The sequence below is a fragment of the Rhincodon typus genome, chromosome 37 (assembly GCF_021869965.1).
Source record: "Rhincodon typus isolate 14 chromosome 37, sRhiTyp1.1, whole genome shotgun sequence".
NCBI classification, from domain to species: domain Eukaryota; kingdom Metazoa; phylum Chordata; class Chondrichthyes; order Orectolobiformes; family Rhincodontidae; genus Rhincodon; species Rhincodon typus.
This window is the reverse complement of record NC_063368.1, coordinates 11,744,248-11,770,587: the sequence shown is the minus strand read 5'-3', so window position 1 is coordinate 11,770,587 and position 26,340 is coordinate 11,744,248. Positions and strand designations below refer to the sequence as shown.

Here is a 26,340-nt window from a genome sequence, read left to right as displayed (position 1 = left end):
ATTCAACCCGATTCATCAGTCATCTCTAAATGTAGAACTAACTTTATCCCTTTCCACATATTGGACCAGTGAACTCCTTCCAATAATTCACAAGAGTTTTCAGATTATTCTGCTTCTCCCAGTGTCCAAAAAACTCCAAATCTTTTGCTATACCCACATTTCTTCCAACTGTTTCCCCTCCTCTCTGCAGTTTCTTCACATCCTCAAGTTAGATCTATAGTCAACTGTCCGCGGTATGCTGTAGCTTCTCCTGTCCTTTCGTTCTGCCCACATTCTTGTCACTGTATATTCATCCTTTCTCCCTGCTGTCAATGTGCCTTTCAAGCAACATTACTATTCTTCCTCCCTTCCTGATTCAGTCCCGTAGCCCAGCTTGTAAACCAGGTGTTTATAATGGCAAGCCTTATACTAAAATGCTAACTCTTCTTTATTTCTTATGCTTTGTACTTTGTGTATTTTTATTTGGGGTAACTGTCCCCCAACACCCATTTATTCCATAATTTTCTGGTAGTGTTTCTCTCTTTGTCCGACCTGTATAACGTTATTCCAGCTATTTGATGTGTTCTTGTTTCTCGCTATGCCTTGAATTTAATAGTTATTTTACCACCTCTTCTGTTCCCAGGCTATTTATAATCTTTACCTCTTCTTATATTCTAATTTTTGTCCCTCCTCTTCTTAAGATATTTATTTAGTTTACAGTGTTGTTTAATCTCTGGGACCCTGATTCAACTCAGTGCAGAGAGAGTAGGCTATGAAAGCCCCCTCACTGTGTGCTGTTGTGTATCCTAAGCAAAGCTATTTTGCGCAGTCTGAACATTGAGTCTCTGCTGGTGCTGATTCATCAATCTCTTTCAAAGCACCACCACGAGGCACAGGAGGGTAGGAGTGGAGCTCTTGGCTGACTGCAACTGAATAAGTTAAATTCCAATTTTATTACATGGGATTTGAGGTTCTTTACCCAGAGCTTTGAGGATTGCATTGTACCCATTCGTGATGAGGCCACTGGTTCATTGGTTACTGAATAAGTGGCATTCTGCTTTCACAACCTGGGATTGAGATTTCTTTTGTCGGGTTTTATCTGGGAATAGAGTGGAGTTGTATTCTGAAATTCCACCTTTTGTTTATTTTTGGTGAACTCAGTGGCTTCAAGTTGAAGATGTCAGGACTGCTGCCTAACTCTCTTTACTGTCATTGCTCAGTAAGGAGGTGGTATGTCACCAGAGCAGTATTTGAGTCATGTACCTGCATAGTGTGCGGCCCTCGAGAGCTTCTGGCCTTTTGTGGAGGTGATTGGATAGAGGTTATTATGCTGCGTAACCAGATTAGCAAATGAACAATTCACCCATCAAATAAAAGCAAAGTACTGTGAATGCTGGAGATTTAAAATAAAAACAGTGCTGCAGAAACTCAGCACTCTGTCGTACAGCATGGAAACAGGCCCTTCGGTCCAACCAGTCCATGCCAACCATAATCCCAGCCTAAATTAAACTTCTGGCAGCATCAGTGGAGGGAGAAACAAAGTTAAGGTTTCTAATCTGATATAACTCTTCTTTGGAACTCTGGATGCTGAGTTTAACCTGCTGAGTTTATCCAGCACTTTGTTTCTATTAAGAAATAGCAACGGGAGTTGGCCATTCAGCCCCTCAGGCCTTATTGTTTAAGAATTTGTCACGCTGCTGCATTCACATTGTTGTCTGCCGTCTCGTGTAAGACTCCCTCCCACTGGCCCATCCCGATATGCTTTTGTTGATAGTTGATCAAGGTCCAATATCCTCCAAATGCTTCCCATCTAATCCTCTAGACGAGGAGTCACCATGTGTACACAACATCGAAAGGGCAGAAGCAAAGGAGCCTGTTCCCATTTGATTTGCCTTGATTTTATGGGAGATTTGAGATCCATTTATTATCAACCTCAGTGCTGCAGCATTTGCAAACAAATTCCAAAGACTCCCAACCCTCCAACTGAAGAAATTTCTCCTCATTTCAATTCTAAATGATCAGACCCTGTCCTGAGACTGTACTCCTGCATCTGACGAGTGTAAACAAGCTGTAGGAATCCACCCTATCAAGCCCCTTCAGAATCTTATTTTTCAATGTGATCACCTGAAATCAGGGCTCATCGTTCCAAAGATAATAAGATTGTAGCCAACAGGTAGAGGGAATGGTTTGAAGCCTGTATTAAAACCATGAACCGACTGGCTGCCTTTTAGGTATATGGACCCTCTTCCTCAACCTTTTCTGCCTTGCACAGTTCACCATTCTGTCTCCAAATGGTTCTCTGTTCCTGGCTCCTTTGTTACTGTTCAGTGAGTTGCCCAGAGGTTTATGCTCACAACCACTGTGTTGATTAAACTGCATTCCTGTCCAGACTGTCTGCCCTCCTTACTTCAATAAGGTTCAGTCCAGTGAGATTGAGCATGCATTAGTCTGGCACTTCAGTTAATGCTAATCCCTGGAGAGAAATGTGATTCTTCAGTAAGAGACTGCACGATTATTATTCTTCTCCCTTTCAAAGCCATCCATCTCCCCTGGACACGATAGGAAAAATAGCCAGTACTGGTTTCTGATGGTTGGGCCATTAAGGGAGGAGCGAGAGAAGCTTTTTTTCTCCTTAACCTGGAATAGATGCCCTTCCCTTGTGAGTCACCTTTTTCTCACTGATAGCACTCCAGCCTGAGCCAGCAGGCTGGGATGGTTCAAGCCTCACTCTCGAACACTCAAGGCAGGTGCTGCTCTGACAGAGGTGCTGTCTTTTAAATGAGATGTTAAGCTGAACACCTCCCTATCAGGTGGATTTAAACGCAGCCCCACCTCTCTTTCAAAGAAGCACAGCTGTGTTCTCTCGCTGATGCCCTGGTTAATTTGTCACAAAATCAACATCACTTCAGACAGATTACCTGCAGTTTTCACCTGCTATTAAAGCTCAATGCATGCAAATTGGCTGCATGCAGTACTTCGTACTGCACAGCATTTCCTGTTTATGGGACTGTTTTGTTGCAGAACTGCAGGAGGTCACAATGACCCTGAATTTCCTGACTACCTCTTTGTAAGAGGTAAAGTCCACCCCAAGCAGAAACATGTCTTTCTATTGCTTGAAGTGTTGCAATGACCTAGTGTCCACCGTACAAACGACAGGTTCTGCCAGGAGTCCGCTGTTCCCTAGTGTAGGGAGCCACCACTTGGCCTTTTAAGCTGGATCTAACTGTGTGCAATCACCTTCATGAACCTAGTTGATTCGTCAAATTGATTAATCAGTGTGGTTTGCAGTAGTTCGAGTGAGGAGAGAACCTGGTTGTGTCACTCCCTGCTGGCTGCTTGGAGATGTTAGCGGCTGCAGGGAATGGTCTTCAGATCAATAGCTTTTTTAAAAAATAATTTGCTGAAATATTGGATTCGCAGCTCCCTCTGATGGTTCAATTAGTAAAGACCGAACCTTAATGAGCTGTGTAGACCAGCAAATTGAAGCTGTAGTTTCCAGTCTGTGTTAGGTTTGTATTCTCATCTGGAGTTATAATAAAGATACAATTCTCTTTACTGACAGTGCTGAGGCAGTGAAATATGCCAGGTTTTTGTGTTCCACTTAATGGGAAAATATGTCTGTGTATCTACATGTCAAAAGAGGACATGATTTGCGCTGATGCCACCAGCCATTGGAAAAGGTGGAGGCCACTCATGTCTGAGTCTGTTCTGCTATTCATCTATGTCATGGTTGATCCAGATCTCAGCTCCATCCTTGCAGCCTAGCTTCCTGTGCCACTCCAGGTCAGGCAGCATCTGTAGACGGAGAAACTGACTTGACATTTCAAGTTGATGGCAAAGTAGAGTTCCAAAAATTCATCAACCTGAAACATGAGTGCTGTTTCTTTCACCACAGATCCACTGAGTATTTTGAGTATTTTCCATTTCTTCATTTCTTCAATTTTGAATTTCGCATTGACCGAAGAAGTTTTTTTTTAAAGGGAGAGTTCAAGAATTTGTTATAACTCTGAAGAAATCCTTCCTAAATTACAAATTCGGAGCAGGAATAAGTCGTTCAATCCCCTTGTGATTCAATAAGAACGTGGCTGATCTGTTTGTGTTTCAAGTTTCACCTTTCCATCCTCGCCAGCAATTTTAGTTTCTTGTTAGGCAAGGAAATTGACCTCCCCCCACTTGAAGAAAAAATTCAATGATCGCCCCTCCTCTGACTTCTGAGGCAGAAAGTTTCAAAGTTGCGCAAGCTTCTGAGAAAAATATTCTCCTCATCTGTCCTAAAAAGGTAACCTCTAAACAGTGCTGGCTAGTTCTGAGCTGATCTACAAGAGGAAACCTCCTTTCCTCACTCACCTTTTCAAGACTGTTCAGAATCCTATATACTTCAATCAATCAATACTTCATTGCTCACACCTTTGAGCTGGATGTTATGTTGTACAAGACGTTGGTGGAGCCACTTCTGATATACTGTGTCCAGTTCTGGTGTTCCTGTTATAGGAAGGATATTATTAAGCTGGAGAGAGTTCAGAAGAGATTTATCAGGATGTTGCCAGGAATGGAGGATGTGAATTACAAGGAGAGGGTGAATAGGTTTGGACTTTTTTCACTGGACCATAGGAGGTTGAGGGGTGACTTTATAGAGGGGTATAGATAAGGTGAATAGCAGGTGTCTTTTCACAGTGGTGGAGGGTTTTAAGACTAAGGGACATATTTTTAAGATGAAAGGAGAGAGATTTAAAAAAGACGTGGGGGCAAATTTTTTCCATTTACTCAAGGTGGTTTGTGTGTGGAATGAACCTCTAGAGGAAGTGGTAGATGCGGGTACAGTTACAATGTTTAAAAGACATTTTGGTAAGTACATGAATAAGAAATGTTTGGAGGGATATGGGCCAAGTGCAGACAATTAGGACCAGTTTAGTTTGGGATTATGTTTGGCATGGTCTGGCTGGATCAAAGGGTCTGTTCTGTGCTGTATGACTCTAAGTCACCTCCCCGCTCCCTGTTTTTTAAATTCCAATTAAACAAGCCCAGGCTGTGCAACCTTTCCTCAAGGCAACCTGCTTGTGCCAGGTATTAATCTAGTAAACCTTCCCTGAACTGCCTCCAAAAACGTTGTTCTGTCCCTGCTAATATGTTACCCCATACCATGAGTTCCTACTTTGTTTTCCTTTGTGTGGGGCTTGGATTTTCCGAAGGCATTTTAAAAATATAATACATCCACAGTCTCCCCTTTATCCACAGTAAATGTTACGTCTTCAAAATACACTGATAAATTATTAAACATGATTTCCCTTTCACAAAACTATGCTGACTCTTCCTGATTGCTTTGAGAATTTTAAGTGCCCAGATATAACCTCGTTAATGATTGATTCCAGCATCTTCCCCCAACAGAGAATCAAGCTAAATGACTTGTAGTTTCTGCCTCCCTCCCTACCTTGGAGAGGAATTATATTTGCAACTTTAAAGTCTGATAGAAATTTTCCAGAATCAAGCAAATTTTGAAAAATTAACATCCAACACATCATCTGCCTCACTAGTCATTTCTTTTAAGACCAGGGACGTGTCAGCGTGCATCTCATCAGTTTGCTCAGTACTCCTTCTCTGGTGGATGGCATTTCACCAAGTTTCTCTCTTCCTTCCACCTCCTGATTTATAGTTGTTATTAGAATATTTTTTGTAATCCCAAAGTGAAGACAGAAGCAAATATTTTCCTTATCTACTATTAATGTGCTTACGCTCTAAAGCACTAATCCTCACTTTATTTACTCCTTCCCTTTCAAATACTTGTAGAACGTCACGCTGAGCATTGTACCTTAAATACATTGCCAACATCCTCAGTTTAGTCTGTGGTTGAAGTGTCAGTCGGGTACTGGTACTGGGCACGACCTATTCTTGTGGACACTCATCCCAGCAGGAGTCAGTGTGTCAAGGAAAGGTTGTTGGGGGAAGAAACTGCATTTGAACTTGTGCCTTTTGTTTAAATCACATTTCTTCTTCCATAGGTAACACCGCGGAGAACGACAAGGAAAGTGCTTCTCGGTGCATCCCTGAATGGAAACCCCCTCCTCTCCTCCTCTTCCTCCTCCTCCCGGATTGTCCCAGTCTGGGTACGGGAGCTGGTCTCTTCACTCTCTGCTGATTGGTGGGGCATTGCCGTGAAAGCCATCAAGACTTCACCTTCCCGGGGGCAAATCTCTGGGCTGCACTGATTTGACAAAGATTGAGGGGGTGGGTGGGAGGGAGGGAGGGCGGGTGGCATGGAGAGGGAGGGAGGGAGGGATGAGGCTTATTATAAACCAGCAATACAATATGTGTAACTCAGCTCATGGAATCCAAGGAGATGTTTCTTTGCAACGAAAGGTGCACAGGTGAAGCAGCGTGCTCCAGTGCTGCACCCATTATAACAAAGGCAAGTTTGAAAAGAGGGGATATGTTCTCTCTCTAATATTGGATGGGGAGGGGGGATGGGCCGCAAGGTGGGCAGTGAAATTAAATATTTTTCTTTTGAACTTATCTTGCATGGCAAAGATGAGCTCTTGGTGTAGAGATCTTGTGGATTTCAACATATCCACGCCTCAACTGCTTCTCCTTCCCACCACCCCCCGCCCCTACTCCCAACAAATCACCACAAAAACACACAATTTCATAAATGAAAACTATGCTGAGAATCAGACAACAGTTTTTACACCTTTTTTTCAAATCCAAGTCTGACCCAGATTAATGGGGGAGTTAGGGATCTCTGTAATCAGTTAAGGGCACCAAAGGTACACAAAACTGGTTGGGTCTCAATTTAATGATTAATGGGATTTCTTTTCTTTCGTTCTTTGGTTCATTGAGACATGTGGCCAGACGGTTGGTCTCCATAAGCCACAAAGCACCCCAGCTCTTTTATTTACAGTCAGAGGGGTCTGTTGGGACAATTGGCATGAAATGCTGGACAGATTTTTCATTTTCTCGAACTTTCGCGGAATGTAACAGAATGGACAGAATTGCACTTGCAAAAGGTGACCATATACAGACGACTTAATCTTGCCATAATGTACATTTTCTGTAAAGTCAGTAAAACTAAAATGGGGGAGCTCAGCCCCTCCCAAAAAAAGTCACTTTCTGTATGTGCTACACAATAAGCTTTTGAATTCAGTCAGCAAAACGATTGCAGTTAAAACCTCAGTATACACGCAGTGTCATCAGGATTTCTTGCCTTGCAAACTCAGAACCCGCTGCTTGTAGAAGTTTCCAGCTGTCTTTGTGTGGATAAGAGTGTGACGCTAAACCAAGATGTTTCTCTGCCCATTTTGTACAGTGAGCATTGCAATGACATCAGTTCAGGAGTCATCCTTAAGTTGAATTTGAGACAGTTTGATTTGGCTGTGTGACTGTTTTCTTTTCCTTCCTTCTGTTCGCTTGAAGCTCTTCCAACTCCTGTTACATTTGAAGAGCGAAGACGAGGAGCAATAAAAGCTGCTGACATCCTGTGCTGCTCCACCACACTTTCTATGGGAGAGAAGCGGGTGGCTATTAATGCTCGGCATTTATCTGTCGAGTGAGCTGTAATCTCCCCACTGTAATGAGGGTGGGGGTTCTGGAGTAGGACTGTAAATAACACTGGCATGGACCACTGTAAAACTTTGTTCTTGGACCGACATGGAAATACATCAGCAAGTAACGGCAGGTGCAAACACCTTGAAACCCAGCCCCAAAGTAGTTGTGATCAAGATGAATGGTTCACTTTCCTTTTGAAAACCGCTTCACACTATTGGCAACCAGTTTCTTTCTCATGCAACTGTTTCAAAGCCTTTGGGGTCTTTGATGCCATGAGCTGATCAGTGTTAAATATTAAATGGTGAGTTATCTATATTTTCATATGGAGAAAAAAGAAACTTTTTTTGTGCAAAATGATGTTTTAGGAAGAGATGGGCCTACCTTCCACAGTCCAGGATTGGCTGGATTCCAAAAAAAAATCTGAAGACGGAATGGCAGGGCGTCTTTCCAGACGGCCCCAGACATGTTTGAGGGGGCAGGGGGTTGGCAAATTCCAGTCCCATTCTCTGCTCATTGTGCCACTCAGAATTGATCACTACTGTGGGTGGGTACTTGAACTTCTTGGGTACACCCATCAAGTTTTGTTAGCACTTGGGCAGGGCAGCATGGGTAGATGCTACACATGTTCATCTGTCCTCCTGCCAACTACAGACCTTGTACCATTAATAAGCACAGACAGCCCAATCCTTGGCATCCTGAGTGGTGGGAGTAGGGAGCTGGGAAGACATCCCACTCAAGTCAAGAGAGAGACCACCACCACCAACACCCCCCCCACCCACCCCCACCCCTCTTTGACAATGAGATGGTTTATCTTGTATCAAATCTGCCTAAAATCGCATAGACCATGGAGAAATTACACTTGTGACCTGCAGTCATTTCGACTGCAGGCAACGCATGAACCATTGCCCACTCTCACTGCAAGGATGCATCAGCAGCTTGTGTTCTGTTGTAGGTGAGCAGTGAGAGTTGATGAGGAAAGCATGTCTGTTGGAAGCAAGCAGCTAAAGTAACTTAAGTTCGCTTATCTAGTTGGTCATCCTGGTACCCCACCCAAAAGATACTGTAGCCCAGCAGCTCTGCACTGATCTTGGGCAGTGGTGGATTTAGTAGCATTTATTGCAAATGACTCTGAAAGAGTAGGTCTCTTCTCTGATGCAACATTGCTTTAGAATATCCTCTCGATTACTTTTGAGGCTTGTATATGAGGATACCTAAGGCCAGTAATATGAGGATATTTTTGGTGTTCTTTTATTGGAATGTGCTCACGAAATGGCATTCTTGAGTTTCACATTGACATGTAGGTGACTGTTTGTTTGAAACTCCCATGGAGCAGGGTGTATGTGGTCTGCTGCAGAGATTGAGAGAGCAAATACAACTTAAGCAGCCAGCATCTCTGCCCAAAGAAGAAAATGCATTAAATTTTCTGTTCTTGAACCTAGGTGTGATTTGTCTGAAGCAGTACATACCGATGTGCCAGTTTAATTGGCTGCCGGTAAGCCACCAGTTCTGGGAGAATCATTCATTGGAATTTTGTTGCAGCCATTTGCTGTCCTGCTGTAAAACTCCATTCCTTCCACAAGAGGCAGTCAGAGAGCTATGTGCATGGTATAGTGACAGCAATCAGCTCATCAGCCATTTACTAATGGTTCATTTGATGTATTGTCTTAAGCCAGCTCCGCTGTCACTACTGCCAGCATCACCAATCTAATCTGACTCTCCTGTCTAAAAGCCAAAAATAAAACACTTTGGAGTAGTATTTTTCTGTTTTGAGACCGTTTTCTTAACCTGCTTTACCTCACATGATAAAGGCGAAGGAGACAAATAACAGTCGTGTAACGGATAACGGGTACCAGGTTGTAACTTAGCAAAGGGATTTCAATTGATGCTTTAAAGCCATGAGAGTGAATCTTCAACAGTCCGAATCCCCAAAGTGACGTTGCTGCCTAGAAATCCCTCCATTTCTCTAAGTAATCTATTTATACAAATTCTAATGTTTGATCCCTGACTTGTGCTGTTAACTGAGTTCAGTGAGAGCAGCAGAAGGGATACTTCAAAGTAGAAAGTTCTAACCAGGGTTTCTGGAAGGTCCACTCTTAATTTTTTTTTCTTCCACCTTTTTTGAGAGTAGGACATTTTTAGTCAAGGGGATCTCTGTTTTTGACCTCAAAGAACAGTTGTAATTTTTGTAGGATCACTGATAAAGTTCAGCCACTTGAAAGGAATTCAGTGCCATGTGCGCATGGGCACTGGATCATAACACACAAGTCAGCATCTGTAATCAGTTCCCATGCAAACAATTTTGAAATCCAGCCAAAAATGGGTTGAAGTGAGGGGAAATCCCGTCTCTGTTAAGATTATTGATGTTTGAAGTGTGCGGCAAATCGTAATAAAATATAAAACCAGAGCAGGTGTCTGTCTGGCTGATTACTGTTCCCTTTGGTAACAAACACTGAAACAAAAAGGAGATTCTGAGGAGAGAGAGAAAAAAGATCTATTAAAGCAATTTTTTTGTTGTAAAAGTAAACGTATATTCTAGGAGAAATGTTATTGTTTATATACCAGAATTGTACAGACTTGAACACGTTAGTAGGGCTGTACAAACCTGACTGTTGTAATAAAATATTCTATCAATTTCAAAGGATTATTGAATATTTAATCTCTCAATTTGAATATTGGAAGTTGATACTGGTCCAAGTTATCACTAGTTTGGTTTAAAAAAAAATTATGGTGCATTGAAGGGAGGGTGTGAAGTGCTGATAGGAGTTGGACAGTTGTGTTTAATTTAAGCTTCATTGATATTTGGTACTGTACAACATGTCTAAGTTCTCTTGAGATTCCTGTAATGCTAGTTTGACTAAATCTATGGTTGAAATGTGGGGAGAGTGGCTTAGATTTTGATGCTTACTGATTTTTCTTTTTAAAGCTCCCTAAGAACCTTGATCATCACTACTTGGTTACATCTGAATAACAGGCCGAAAAGAGAGATTTCTTCACTTCAGAAGTTGTGAATCTTTGGAAATACTCTACCCCAGAGAGTTTGGGATGTTTCCCTGTTGTATGCATCTGAGGGGATTCAAAGGAAGTAAGTGGCAAGTGGGGAAAATGGAGTTGAGGCAGTAAATCATCCATGATCGTATCTAATGGTGGCGCAGACTCGAGAGGCAAAATGGGCCACCCCTGCACCTATTTGTGAAATTACCAGTGGAAGACGGTGCAGTGAAAGGTCGAGTATGTGTTTATATTTCTCACCTTGGAGCATCCTGTAACACTGAGCAGTGACTGCTGTTTAGGCATTTGCAACAGCCAAGTTGTGCGCAGTAAGATTCCATGGTCAGCAACAGGATGGATGACATCCCCATCCTGTCGTGTTAGTTGAGGGATATATGCCAGCCATGGTGGTTGGGTGGGGGGGCGCGGGGAGGCGAGATGGGGAGTATCTCTGAGCATCTCTTGCGTCCACGGCCAACAGTGGCTGAGCCTTGTTTTAATGTCTCCTCAAGAGGTGACCCAATGCTTTTCATTTTCATCTTCAACCAAGAAGCTGGTAAGCTCCTGGTGTGGCTAAGCAATAGCTGCTGATTGTTCTGCAATGGTTCTTGCAGAGAACATCTTCCACAAACAAGGTGTACTTAGATCCAGATAGAGTTCCAGGTGGCCATCATGGTAATCCCCAAAGGCTGAGAAGATTGTGGTTTTTACCTACCTCTTAAAGCTAAGAGTAGAATTTTACCTGACCTCCAGAGTCCGTGTCTCTTCAGTCGTCCTAAGTGTTCAAGCATCAACAAAACTAAGAAATGATAATGGCTACATGAAGGAAGATTTAACAAACCTCTTGCGCATAGTAGCATTTGAGAAAAGAAAACAAGACTTGCGTTTATACAAGACTTTTCACAGCCATCAGACGTCACAAAGTATTTTATGCAAATGAAGTACTTTTTGGAAGTATAGTCACTGGTGTAGGAAACGGTGGCCAATCCCACAAGCAACTTAATGCCGATGACTCGATAATGTGTTTCTCATGATGTTGATTGAGGATTAAAAGTTGACTAGGACACGGGAAAACTCCCCTGTCCTTTCCAAAATAGTACATCTTGGAATTGGAAACAGGAATTTCCACTTGACTCTTTGAGCCTGCCTATTCAATAAGATCATGGCTAATCTGATTACTCCATATTCATGCCTTCCTCTGATAATTTTTCACCCTCTTGTTTATCAAAAATCTCAACTATCTCTGTCTTAAAAAGATTCAGAGTTCCAAACACTCATGACCCTCTGTAAGAAAAACATTGTTCTCCTATGTTTTGTCTTAAATGGGTGAACCCTCCCTACCCTCCAATCTAGAATCTCCCACAAGAGGAAATGTCTGTTCCACGTCCACCCTGCCAAGATCCTGCAAGATCTCATGCATTTCAATCACCTTGCTTCTTAAAATTTAGCAACCATACCTTCTCTCCCTTCATCCAAGTTATTTAGACAAATTATAAAAGATTGTCTCTGGCACTGATCTTGCAAACCAAAACCTTATCAATTTATGCATTCCTTGTTTCCTGTTAGCTAGCCAATCCTCTATCCATGCCAGTACATTACCTTCCACAGCATAAGCTCCAATTTTCCACAATAACCTTTGTAGCACCTAATCAAATGTCTTCTGGAAATCTAGGTACAATACATCTACCAGTCCTCCTTTACCTACAGCACATGTTACATCTGGGCCATAGTGCCATAAAATCTTTTACATCTACCCAAATAGATGGGGCCTCAGGTTATCTTCTCGTCTGGGAGGTGCTACCTTTGACAGTGCACTGCTCCCTCATCCTGCTCTAGTTTGTCAACTTCGATTTTATGAACTCAAGCCCCAGAGTGGAACTCGAACCAGATACTTTGCATCTCAGCAAAAGTGTTACACATGCTGAACTACGGCTAACACTCATGACATTAAGCTTCCTCGTTCTTTTTAATTGCAGCAGTTTACCTATTCTTCTGCCAATGCTGTAAGGTAAAATAACCATAAGGTAGTTACCCCTTGGTTATATGTGAATAAGCTACTTGGGACTGTAGAGCAGAGATGATGAAGTTTTATTCATACATGCCATGGGCTTTTCGATGGAGTGTAACTAAAACTAAAAAGACTGCGTGGGAATCTAAAGTTGGCAACAACGGAAGTGAATGATCGGGAGAAGTCAGGCCAGGTTGGAGAAGAATTGAGTGGGTGAACCTCAAACTGAACAGAAAGAGGAACAATAGTGGTACCCAGAATTGCAGTGAACAGAAAGTGAAGCCTACTGCCCCCTTGTGATGAAAGGCTAAATCTGAAACGGTGACTGACAATCGCAAGTAAGGAGCTTGACTGTTTGCCTTTCCTGCCCCCTGCTGTTTCCTAGCTCTGTCGCAAAACGCCACTCTGAAGTATTGACTGAAATCAGCCGCATAAGCAGGTTTTAAATCTGGGACTTCTGTGCTAAGTATGGTCCAATATCTAATCCATTAAGCCATCTCTTCCTCACTCTCTTTCCTCTTCTTTCCCCTTGCCCTTAAATTGCACAGTGAGCTGTGGGCAAATGAAGGGTAAGTGTTTAAGATAGACTAAAGACTAAGTTCCCTGAGCCTTCATTTGAAACTCAAGCTGTATAAACTTTCACTGATATGGGTAGGTTCTTAGATTTACAAGGATTGATTTACAAATGGGGAATGCAAGTACTGGGAACAATCCCTTTTGCTTCTAGATCAAGTGGTTGAACAGGAGAATTAACCTTTGCAGTATGTTGTTTCTGTTTGACAAGCTTATGGGGAACATAGAACAGGGCTGCTCAGCCCGTAGAGTCTGCCCTCCCATTCACTACAATCATGGCTGATTGAACGCTTCGATGCCATTAATAGTCAGCTATCTATCAATCTCTACCTTTAAATATACTCCAAGACTGAGCTTCCACAGCCCTCTGTGGTAGACAATAGCAAAGATTCACAACCCCCTGAGTTTAAGACAAATCTGAAATCAAAATGGCATTGCCCTTATTTATAAACTGTGCCCCCTGGTTCTAGACCTCAACCAGGGGAAACATTTCATATGCATCTACCCTGTTTATCCCTTTTGTAAGTTTCAGAGAGCTCACCTCTCAAAACTCAGGAGAAAACAGGCACAGTCTTGCTGCCTGCCATCCCAGGGCAATGGCTGATGAATCTTTGTTGCACCCACTCTGTGGTATAGCTGAGGAAAGACAAGAAGACCAAAACCACACAAAGTACTCCACACACAATCCAACCAAACTCTTAGATATTTTTTATCAACCTGGTTGGATATGTTATGACAGACTTCTGGTGCAGGTAGGTCTTGAACCCAGGTCTTTGGATCAAGGATATGACACCAATGCTGCACTACATTATTTTTGCAGCTAAATTGATGAATTCAGTTTAGACATTTTCTAATCATGTTCAGAGAATTTGTTGGACACATCTGTAGAGGAAATGGGACTTGAACCTAGGTCTCCTAGCTCAGAGGTAAGGAAACCACCACTGCACCACAAGAAGCTTTAAGAAGCCCTTCTAATCAAGTTCCTATATACAATTGACACACATCAATGGCATGTATCTGGGGTAGGTGAGACTTGAACCTGGGGCTTCTGGTGCAGAGGTACAGACACTGCCACTGCATCACAAGACTGTTATGAACACAATAATATGATGTTGCATGAGGCCTTTTGGCTTATTATGTCTGTGTCTCTATGATAACACTAACCAAATAATCCCATTACCACTCTTTCCCATAATCCTAAATCTACCCCCTTTTGAAACTTATTAGTGAAGATGCTACCAAAAGTTGATTTGCTGTCCTAAAGGAGGGCTGAAGGAGTATTGCGATGTTGGAGGTGCCGTATTTTAGACAAGAGGTAGCCTGAGACCCCCTCTACTCTCGCAATAGTCCTTGATAGGCTTTAAATCCAGTAAAGTGTTTGGACTTATTGAAGCTTTTCCTATCCTTTTGGATGAGCCAGAACCTCGTAGGTGATGAATATACAGTTGGAAGATGATTACCGCTTTCACACAGCAAGGTCCCAAATGGGTTAATTGGTGTATTTCTTTGAGAGATGTGTTGGATTGAATGATTTCCCTGCTGTTCCTTAAACATTGCCACATCCACTTGTAACACAGAGGTTGTGTGTAACGATATGGCACTGCCTCTATTGTACACTGAAATGTTGGAAAGCTGTTGTCCTAATTGATGGAGTGATGTTTGAATTCATGACCTTACGACTTAAACTTTGGAGACCTCCCAACTCTCGATTGCAGGAGAGGACTTAAGCAAGTGGTAAAGATATGAATCAGAGTTCAGGGTACCAGAGCTATGTTGTTGAAAATGGATTTGCTTGATTTTACATCATTGAGCTAAGTAACGATATGTATATAATTATCTTAATTAGTGTGTTCGGATGTTATAACACGCTTCTGGAGCAGGTGGGACTCTAACCTGGACACTATCACTGATCCAAGCCCTAAGGCTCTTATGGCGTAATCAGCTTTCTAATCAACCTGTTCAGAAACATTATAACGCACCCCTGGTGCTGGTGGTTGTTGAATCTGGGCCTTCTGGCTCAGAGGTAGGTGCATTACCATTGCACCATAAGAGCCCCAATGATATGTTTGTATATATTATTTTGATGAAGAGGTGATTGGTGAAATTAGGATGACAATAGGTAATTAGCCATTGTTTGCAAAGGGTCAGGGGCATCTCTATCCATCTGAGGGAGACAATTAGTCGTGTAGTTTGAAGGGCTCCACGCTACATGAGTGTAAGAAAGCAGTTACCACAGACAACATGGGGAATGTAATCCATAAGATGAAAATTTGAAGAACTTAATTTTCTTTCTCCTTAACCCCACCCATTTCCCAACTTTTTACTCATCCCTCCCCTTTTACATCCCCTTTTTGTCCTTTTAAATTCTGTCCACTGTTTTTGCTCCTTTCTTTATCCCACTGCTGATTTTTTTCTCCACCATAACTTTTCTCTTGGCCTCACTCTCTATTTGTATTATGATGCATTGGGTGGAAGAGCTACAAATTGACCAGGTTAAGGGATGCATCACTTCTTTCATTTAACAATAGTAACAAAAGATATAAAGAACTTGCAGACAGCAGCACTTTGTACCAACAGGATACGCTTGGTAGTTAACAATTCATATCCCAAGTCCCCTGTATTGGTGACCAAGTACAGGCCAGGAATGTGGATAGTGCTAATAGTATAAAGACACCATCTGTAGAAGAGTCATATCAGACTTGAAACATGAACTCTTTCTCCACAGATAGTGCCTGACCTGTTGAATTTCTTAATAAAAACTGAAAGAACTGCAGATGCTGGAAATCAGAAATAAAAGTAGAAATTGCTGGAGAAGCTCAGCAGGTCTAGCAGCGTCTGCGAAGAGTGATCAGAGTTAACATTTCGGCTTCAGAGACCCATCCTGAGGAAGGGTCACTGGACCCACAATGTTAACTGATTTGTCTCCACAGGTGCTGCCAGACCTGCTGAGCTTTTCCAGCAATTTTGGTTTTTGCTGTATTTGTAATTCCTGTGTGCATTTCACAGGTCACTGAGCAAAGGATTTACTGAGGAGCCATTTGTAATCTCTGGGTAGCTACAGTTGTCCAAAATGCATCAAGCTAATGGCCCAAATCTAGGTCAGAGTGGCTGCCAGGAGTGAGAGGTTTTAACCAACAGGGTAAACCGAACAGGCTATAGCTCTTTTCTCCAGAGAAGGCCGAGGGTGACTGAGTAGGGAACTGTAAGTGACGAAAGGCATTAATGGCATTGATGTCTCTACGTGTGGAGGAAACCAGAAACCAGGGTAATAAATATAACAGTCCTTAATAAATGTGAGAAGGACTTTGGGGAAGTAATATGGAAAGTGGCTACTGCAATGATGGGAGGGCCACCTGAATGTTCCTGGACTCAATGGGCTGAATGGCCTACAATGGGGAAGTAATCTTCTGTTTTTCTCCAAGACGAATGCCATATGATTTTGGAAATATGTCACTATTCCTCTGCTGTCCTGGGTCAAAATCACTGAACTCCCTCCCTAACAGCACTCTCTGCGTTTCCCTACTCCCTGCAGCGGGCCGAGAAAGTTGGCCATGACCAAATGTTGAAGGGTAATTAGGGACAGGCAAAAAGTGGTTGTACTGAAAAGCAATTAAGAGCAATTTGGATGGTGGAACAGAAAGGAATAAAATCTATAATAATGTAGTTGGTTAGCTCAGCTGGCTGGATAGCTGGTTTGCAATGCACAGTGACACTATCAATGATGACTCTCCTCAACTTCTCCACTTGCTTGAGGCAAGGTGACCCTCAGATTAAATCTCTACCAGCTGTGTGTCTCTCTATAATGAGAAAGTGGGACTATGGTGACTTTATCTTTGTAATTGGATAAAATAGATGGGAGCAGGAGGCTCACGTGAAGCACAGGCCTGAGGAGGCGATAGAATAGTGGTGGTATCACCAGATTATTAATCCAGAGATTTAACTAATATTCTGGGGTCCTGGGTTCAAATCCCACCATGACAGATAGTGGAATTTGAATTCAGTAAAGAATCTGGAATTAAGGGTCTCATGAAAACATTAATTGTCAGGAAAAACCATTTGGATTCACTAACATCCTATAGGGATGGAAATCTGCTGTCTTTACCTAGTCTCGTCTACATGTGACTCCAGACCCACAGCTATGTGGCTAATTTTTAACTGCCCTCTGGACAAATAGGGATGGACAATAAATGCTGGTCTGGCCACCAACACCTACATCCTGTGAATGATAAGATTGAAAAAAATGCCAGTATAGACCAGTTGGACTTGAATAGCCTGTACTTGTGCTGTAATATAATAAACATTAAACAGCATTAGTAACCATATTCAGACTAACAAAGCAGGTAGACTTTATGTACCTGGTTAGACCACATTTAGAGCACTATGTGCAGTTCTGGACACTTAAAGAAAGGAGATAAAAGCATGGGAGTTGGGTGGGGTGGAAGGGAAGTTGAGAGTGCAGAAAAAATGTAGAAAGATGATGAGATATCCTGAGGTTTACATTGTGTGGAAAGGATTGAAAGCCTGCATCAGTTTTCTTTTTTCCTTTCTGTTTTCTTACTCACAAAAAGACAGCTGAGGGTGACCTAATAGAGATCTTTTAGAATTCTGAAAGGTTTTGAGAGAGTAGATACAGTGTGTTTTTGTGGGGCAAGGGCAGAACTGGAAGCCATCAACACAAGATTATCACCAAGAAATCCACTGGTGAATTCAGAAAGAATTTCTGTCACCCAGAGAGTGGTGAGAATGGAGGAGCATGTTACGGCAGCATGTTGGAGCGAACAGTTTGGATGCGTTTGTGGGGAAACGCTTGAGCAAAAAGGAAGTTGAGAAGTATGATTGTAGATTAGAGAAGGCTAGTGTAGACCATAAACTCTGGCATGGACAAGCCGTGCCAAGCGGACTGTGTTCCAAATACTCAATGTAACATGAAAATTACAGCTCCTGTTGGTATCTTCCCCTTCCCACCCCGCCACACACACACACTCTTTCATCCAATTCTATCTGATAGCAGGGGCAAGCTATTGAGCTGGATAATTGGAGCATTATTACAGGGATATGTTCTGCGCTGTCTCTGCAGATGAGAAGCAGCAATGGTGGTTGTTGTCAGCACAAACGAGTCAAAATTAGACCCCAAAGATTAATGAAAACCAGGACACGCCAGAAACATTCCATAGACCTGTCAATATCTTTCGAGTGAAAAGGGAAGTTAGCATTTGAGCACCAGTGGGCAACACGGTGGCTCAGTGGTTAGCACTGCTGCCTCACAGCGCCAGGGACCTGGGTTCGGTTCCACCTTCAGGTGACTGTCTGTGTGGAGTTTGCACATTCCTCCTGTGTCTGTGTGGGTTTCCTCCGGGTGCTCCGGTTTCCTCCCACAGTCCAAAGATGTGCAGCATAGATGGATTGGCCATGCTAAATTGCCCATAGTGTCCAGGGGTGTATAGGCTAGGTGGATTGGCCATGGGAAATGCAGGATTATAGGGATAGGGTGGGGGCGGGGGCGGGGGCTGGCTCTGGCTAGGATGCTGTTCAGAGGGTGTGTGCAGATTTGATGGGCTGAATAGCCTCTTTCTACACTGTAGGGATTCTGTGATGACCTATCATCAGAAGTGGTTGGCGTGGGTAGATTAAATAACCAAAGGGGTGATGCTGTGAGAATGAGTGAAGGGATTAAAGGTGGGTCTTGAGGAGGAGGAGTGATAGCATAGGGAAAAGAAGCTCAGAAAAATCTGACACGGATCATCAATCAGGCCTGCCTGGTGTTCTTACCCTGAATTGTGAAGCTCATGTAAACCTGTTAGTGAGATAGTTGCATAGAACTTTTTTCTCTATTTGTCAAGAAGGTGGTGATGAGCTGCCTTGCTGAACTGCTGACATTACTATGGGATAGGTACACACGCGTACACACCCACACACCCTCTCTGCTGTTAAGGAGGGAGACTGACCCAATGATAGTGAAGAACAGCCAATATAGTCCCACATTAGGCTGGTGTGTGACTGGGAGGAGGTGGTGTTCCCATGTATCTGCTGCCCTTGCTATTGGTGAGAGAGGTTGCAGGTTTGGAAGATATTGGTAAAGGAGCCTCAGTGTGTTGCTGCAGTGCATCTTGTAAGTGGCATATCTCTGATCTTCAGTGGTGAAGGGAGTGAGCATTGAAGAATGTAGTTAGGGTATCAATCCAGTGGGCTGCTTTGTCCTGAATGGAGTCAAGTTTCTTAAGTTTTGTTGGAACTGCATTAATCTAAGCAGGTCACACTCCTGACTTGTGCCTTTGTAGATTGTGGACAAGTTTTGGGGAATGAGTAGGTGAGTTAATTGTTACAGAATTCCTAGCCTCTGTCCTGCCCCTGCAGCTACCATATTCATAAGGCTGGTCCTGTTCAGTTTATGGTTGATGGTATTGCAGAATGATGATGGGGAATTCAGTGATAGTGATGTTATTGAATGTCAAAGGGGAATAGTTAGGTTCTCCCTTAATGGTGGTGGTTATTGCCTTGCACTTGTGTGATTCTGGGTACGGAGGGTTTTTCTTATGAGGAGATGTTGAGTAGGTTGGGCCTGTACTCATTGGAGTTTGGAAAATTGAGCTTTGACTGATGGGGTGGTAATTGGCCAGGTTGGATTTGTTCTGCTTTTTGTTGTACAGGACATGGGCAAAACTTGACCTTCTCTTGGGTAATAATACAAGGCAAGTGACTGAAGTGATAGTAGGGGAATACTTTGGACTACTGATCATAATTCTATTGATTTTAAAATAGTTATGAAAAAGGATAAGCCTTCCATAATAAATAAAGTTTTTGATTGGAATAAAGCAAATGTTAATGGTATGAGACAAGAACTTTCAAAAGTTGACTGGGGTAGACTGTTCACAGGTAAATGGAACGACTGGTAAGTGGGAGGCTTTCAAAATTGTGATAACAAGAGTTCAGAGACATTATGTTCCGATTAGAGTAAAGGGTAAGACTGGTAAGAGTAGGGAGCAATGGCTGAATAAAGATTTTGAGGTTCTAGTCAAGAATAAAAGAGAGAATCAAAATTAGATGTAGACAACTGGGTTCAAATGAATCTCTTGAACAGTATAAAGAGTATAGGGGCACAGTATAAAGAGTATAGGGGCATTCTTATGAGGGAGATCAGGGAGGCAAATGAGAAAGTCTTGGCAGGTAAGGTTAAATATAATTCAAAGAGATTCTACAGATACATTAAGAGCAAGAGGGCAACTAGAGAGAGACCAGGGCCCCTTAAAGATCAAAGAAGTCATCTTTGCATTGAAAAGAGATGGGAGAGATAATAAATGAATATTTTGTGTGACTTTTTGCTGTGAAGGAAGAAATGGAGGCTAGAGAACTTGGGGAAATAAATGTTAATGTTTTGAAAACAGTTCACATTACAGAATAGGAAGTGCCGGAGGCCCCTTAGAAAGCATAATGATGGATAAATGTCTGGGAGCTGATCTAGTGTAACCCAGGACATTTGTGGGAAGTTAAGGAGGAAATTGTGGGGCCTTTAGCTGAAATATTTGTATCATCTATAACCCTGGGTGAGGTGCCAAAGGTCTGCTGGGTGGCTAATGTTGCGCCTTTGCTTCAGAAGGGATGTAAGGAGAAGCCTGGGAACTGTAGACCTATGAGTCTAATTTTGATGGTGGGTAAATTGTTGGGATTAATTCTGAAAGGTAGGATTTGTATGTATTTGGAGAGGCAGTGAATGATTAGGGATTGTCAGCATGGTTTAGTGCAAAGGAAATTGTGTCTCAGAAACTGAATTTTTTGAGGAAGTAACCAAGAAGATTGACAAGGGCAGTGCAGAAGACGTTGTTTACTTGGACTTTAGTAAAGCCTTTGACAAGGTTCCACATGGTAGTCTAATTGGTAAAGTTAGATCACATGGGATTCAGGAAGAGCTTGCCAATTGGATACAAAATCGGCTTAACAGTAGGAGACAGAGGGTGGTAGTGGAGGGTTATTTTTCAGACTGGAGGCCTGTGGCCACCAGTGTTCCACAGGGATCGGTGTTGGGCCACTTTTGTTTATCATTTTGTATAAACAATTTAAATGAGAATATGGAAGGTACGGTTAGTAAGTTTGTGGATAACCCCAAAATTGGTGGTATAGTGGATAGAGAAGAGTGTTATCTAGGATAACAAAGAGATCTTGATCAATTGGGTCAATGAGCTGATGGGTTTTGGATGGAGTTTAATTTGGAAAATGCAAGGTATTGCATTTTGGTAAAATAAACAAGGACAGGACTTATAGATTTAACAGTAGGGCCTTAGGTTGAGTTGTAGAACAGAAAGACCTAGGGGTTCAGGTACACAACTGTTTGAAGTTTGCATCACATAGGGGCGGCACAGTGGCACAGTGGTTAGCACTGCTGTCTCACATCACCAGAGACCTTGGTTCGATTCCAGCCTCGGGTGACTGTGTGGAGTTTGCACATTCTCCCGGAGTCTGCATGGGTTTCCTCTGGGCGCTCTGGTTTCCTCCCACAGTCCAAAGGTGTGCAGGCCAGGTGGATTGGCCATGCTAAATTACCCATAGTATTCAGGGGTGTGTAGATTAGGTGGGTCAGTATGGACTTGTTGGGCTGAAGGGCCTGTTTCCGCACTGTAGGGATTCTATTCTATATAGACAGGAGGATTAAAAAGGTGTTTATTACACTTGCCTTCATTGCTCAGATCTTTGAGTAAAGGAGTTGGGATGTCATGTTGAGGCTGTGTAGGATGTTGGTGAGGCCTCTTCTGGAATACTGTGTGCAGTTCTGGTAGTCCAGTTATAGAAAGGATATTATCAAGCTGGAGAGGTTTCAGAAGAGGTTTACCAGGATGTTGCTAGGCCTGGAGGATTTGAGTTTTAAGGAGAGACTGGATAGGCTGGGACTATTTTCCCTGGAGCATAGGAGATTGAGGGGTGACCTTACAGAAGTTTATAAAACCATGAGGGGTATAGATAAGGTGAATGGCAAAGTTCTTTTCCCTTGGGTTGGAGATTTCAAGCCTAGGGGGCATATGTTTAAGATGAGAGGAGAAAGATTTTAAAAAGTCATGAGGGGCAAATTTTTTTTTTTAAACACAGTGGCTCATGTGTGGAATGAACTTCCAGAGGGAGTGGTGGGTGCAGGTACAGTTACAACATTTAAAAGACATTTGGATAAGCTCATGAATAAGAAATATTTGGAGGGATATGCGCTAAGCACAGTCAGGTGGGACTAGTTTAGTTTGGGATTATGGTGGGCATGGACTTGTCGGATTGAAGGGTCTGTTTCTATGCTGTATGACTCTGAAATGTTGTCAGGGCCTGTAGCCTTTGCAGTATCCAGTGCCTTCAATAGTTTCTTGCTATCACATGTAGTGAATTGAGTTTGTTGAAGACTGGTATCTGTAATGTTGGGGACCACTGGCGGAGGCCGAGATGGATCATCTACTTGCCATTTCAGACTGAAGATTGCTGTGAAAGCTTCAGCCTTATCTTTTGCACTGATGTGCTGGGGGGGGCTCTTCCATCATTGAGGTTGGGGTATTTGTGGAGCCTCTTCCTCCAGTGAGTTGTTTAATTGTCCACCACCATTCACGACTGGAAGTGGCAGGACTGCAGAGCTTAGATCTGATCCGTTGGTTGTGGGATCAGTTCAGCTCTGTCTATCACTTACCATTTGGCGTGCAAGCCGTCCTGTTTGATGGCTTCACCAGGTTGACACCTCATTTGTAGATATGCCTGGTGCTGCTCCTGGGTTACGCTCTTGCACTCTCCATTGAACTTCCAAGATCGAAAGCAGTGGTGAGCAGATGTTAATCATCTTGGAATGTGTGAAGAATTATCCTCAGTCCTTCGTCACTGCATCTGTCAAAAGTGCTGATTTTTTTGACTACTGCAGTGATTAGCTCTCTATTTGAGAGATGAGTGGTGATTGATCTGCTCTGGGCAGAGATGAGATTGGAAAACTAGTGGGTCTTATATTATTTTTATTGATCAAGCTAACAGTGCTGTTGAGAAAGATTGGATTTAATTGTCCACTTGATAACGCACAGGGACTAGTAACCAGCCCAGGGGCCATTTGTCTACTACTCCATCGACTGTCTGTTCCGCACCTCAGTCCTATGGTATTCAACTCAGATGGTCCTATTGCTCTACATTTGTTATTATTTTAAACATTCTTCCCAGCAAAGGAAGACAAGGGACTGTAATTTGGGATGGCAGTGTTATGTTGACAGGAGGAGGCTGAGTCTTTGAGTGCCATTTAGAAAGAAACATGAACCCCTTCGTTGCTGGTTTGCCCTGCTGTAGGGGGTGACTGTTGTCCCCAATAGTTTGGGATCACAGGACCCTGGCACAAGAAATAGGAGCAGGAGTAGGCTATTCGGCCCCTCAAAGCCTACCCCGACACTCCATAAGTTGATGCAGCAAGCTTTCCTCAGCTGCAACTGTCTCTTTGGATTTTCAGTTTCTACAAGAAGGCAAACAGACTAGACCATTCTGCCCTTCGAGACTGCTCTGCCATTCAATATGACCGTGGTTGAGCATCTAACTCAGTCCTTGTTCCCACGTCAAGATCATTCAAAATAGGAGCAGGAGTAGGCCATTCAGCCCCTCGAGCCTGCTGCAACATTCAATTGGATCATAGCTGATCCAACAATCCTCCTGTCCACCTTCCTGCCTTTTCCCTTGATTTCCCACAACTGATCAAGAATCTATCTCCGTCTTAAATATACTGAAGGACTCTGCCGCCACAGCTCTCGGTGGCAAGGAGTTCCAAATACTCAATATGTTCTGAGAGAAAAAGAAATCTACCTCATCTCAGTCTTAAACCGATGCCCCTTTATTCTGAGAATATGCCGTCTGGCCCTAGTCTCTCCCATGAGGGGAAATATCCTCTCAGCATTTACCCTGTCAAGCCCCTTAAGAATCCCAAATGTCTCAATGTAGTCATCTCTCAATCTTCTAAACTCCAGTGAGCACAATCCCAACCTGTTTAAACTTTTCTCGTAAGACAACCCCTCCATACTGGGGGATCATCTGAGTGAACCTTCTCTGAACTCCCTCCAATGAAGTAAAGTATTTTCTTAAAGAAGGGGACCAAAACAGATCACAATACTCCAGACATGGTCTCACCAGCACCTTATACAGTTGCAGTAAGAGTTCCCCACCCTTATACTCCAATCACCCTCCCCTCCCCGAAATAGGGGCTAACATTCCATGACCCTTCCTGATTACCTGCTGCCCCTGTGTTTCCTGTACAAGTTCGCTCCTCCCAAGTCCCTTTTGTGTTGCAGCTTTTCTCCCTTTCAATGATATTCTGTTCTTTGGTTCTCCCAACCAAAGTGAACAACTTCACATTTTTTCTCCCTTACTCTTTGATCCCTAAGAACTGTATCTGTCCTGTTTAGATGGTGCTGGGCCCTGCAAGGTCATTCACACAATCCGCCCAGGTAGTCTTTGAGCTGCCAACGGGTTTGTTCTAGAGTCTGATCGCAAGTCGATTTGTATGCACGTCGGAACATATCGCAAGGTGTTCGTAAGTGCAGGAGACGTTCATAGGTTGGGCCTTTAAAAGGACAGCCCTGTATGGGATCGTGTTCATAAAACAGATATTTGTAAATCAGGGAGCCCCTGTAATTGCCCCATTCTGAAATGTGGCTGCTCCGTGTCTGTAAAGCTCCAAGGGAGGTTTGTCTTCCTTGCAATGCCTCTGGTCTTGAATGTAGCCCATTCAAAACTCGAACAGCCTGGGCTTCACATCTCAAACTACAGACCCCTGGCTGTTCTTTATATCTCTTAGCCCTTGGGTATTGGTTACAATATTGGCTATTAGGCATTGGTTTGTGCTGGAGATCTGGTTTGTAAAACTGGCTCCCTCACTGCCAGACAGATTGTGAACCAGGATATCGGTGTGTGAGTAAATATTTATGGTGCCACAGCGACTCAGAATCCCCAGAAAGAGAAGGCGATGAACGATATGAATGGCCAACATGCAACTGCAGTACAAGCAGCAGGTTCATTTCCATTACTTTACTGGTGGCCTCCCCTGGGTCCTTGGTGAAGTTGGTGTTTAACTTTATTCATTTGTGGGATGTGGGTGTCACTGGCTGGATCAGCCCTTATTGCCTGTCCCTCGTTACCCATGACAAGGTGGTGGTGAGCTGCCTTCTTGAACCGCTGCCCTCCCTGTGCCGTGGGTTGACCCACAATGCCCTCAGTGAGGGAGTTCCAGGATTTTGACCCAGTGACAGTGAAGAAACAGCAATGTATTTCCAAATCAGGATGGTAGGTGGCTTGGAGAGGAACTTGCAGGGCATGGTGTTCACATGTATCTGCTGGCCTTGTCCTTCTAGATGGAAGTGTTCGTGGGTTTGGAAGGTGCTGTCTGAGGATCTTTGGTGAATTTCTGTAGTGCATCTTGTAGACGGTACACACTGCTGCGACTGAGTGTCGGTGGTGGAGGGAGTGGATGCTTGTGGATGTAGTGCCAATCAAGCGGCTGCTTTATCCTGGATGGTGTCAAGCTTCTTGAGTGTTGTTGGGGCTGCACCCATCCAGACAAGTGTGGAGTATTCCATCACACTCCTGACTTGTGCCTTGTAGATGGTGGACAGGCTTTGAGGAGTCCGGAGGTGAGTTACTCGCCTGTTGTTGTAGCCACGGTGTTTATGTGGTCAGTCTATGTGATTTTCTGATGAATGGTAACCCCAAAGATGTCAATTATGGGGGTTTTCGTGATGGTAACACAATTGAATATCAAGGGGCGGTGGTTAGATTGTCCCTTATTGGTGATGGTCATAGCCTGGCATTTGTGTGGCGCAAATGGTACTTGCCACTTGTCAGCCCAAGCCTGGATATTGTCCGGATATTGTCCAGATCTTGTTGTATTTTGTCACGGACTGCTTCAGTATCTGAGGATGGTGCTGAACATTGTGCAATCATCGGCAAACATTCCCAATCTTGATGGTGGGAAGATGGGCGGGTACAGGCCTGTGTGGGTGAGGCTGGTGCCAACAGCCAGGATTTGATCCCCATTCCGCCTGGGGGTGGATTCTGCATTTGCCTGTTTGCCCCATCCGTGGAGGAGATTGTGGCGTCGAGAGTCAGACCTGCCTCTGGCTGGAGAACCCACAAGGAACCGAAAGCAGGAGGGCGGCTGGAGCTTCATCCAAAATGTTGGCAGAGGCGCACAGGCTGCTTTAAATGCACCTTGACATCCTTAATTGAGTTCCACTTTCCAGTGTTAGTGCAAATGTCTGTGTATCCATCAGGCACACAGT

At 43.4% G+C, this 26,340-nt stretch overlaps 1 protein-coding gene across 1 annotated transcript in view; it reads left to right on the top strand.

Annotated features, from left to right (window-relative positions):
• The window catches only part of LOC109932364 (serine/threonine-protein phosphatase 6 regulatory subunit 3), a 64,368-nt gene extending 54,215 nt beyond the window's left edge, over window positions 1-10,153 (top strand). The window contains exon 21 of the mRNA XM_048617480.1: window positions 5,976-10,153. Coding sequence (XP_048473437.1) covers window positions 5,976-5,979 — 4 coding nt within the window. The 3' untranslated portion in view covers window positions 5,980-10,153. The remainder of the gene's footprint in view (window positions 1-5,975) is intronic.
• Window positions 10,154-26,340: the final 16,187 nt, after the last annotated feature.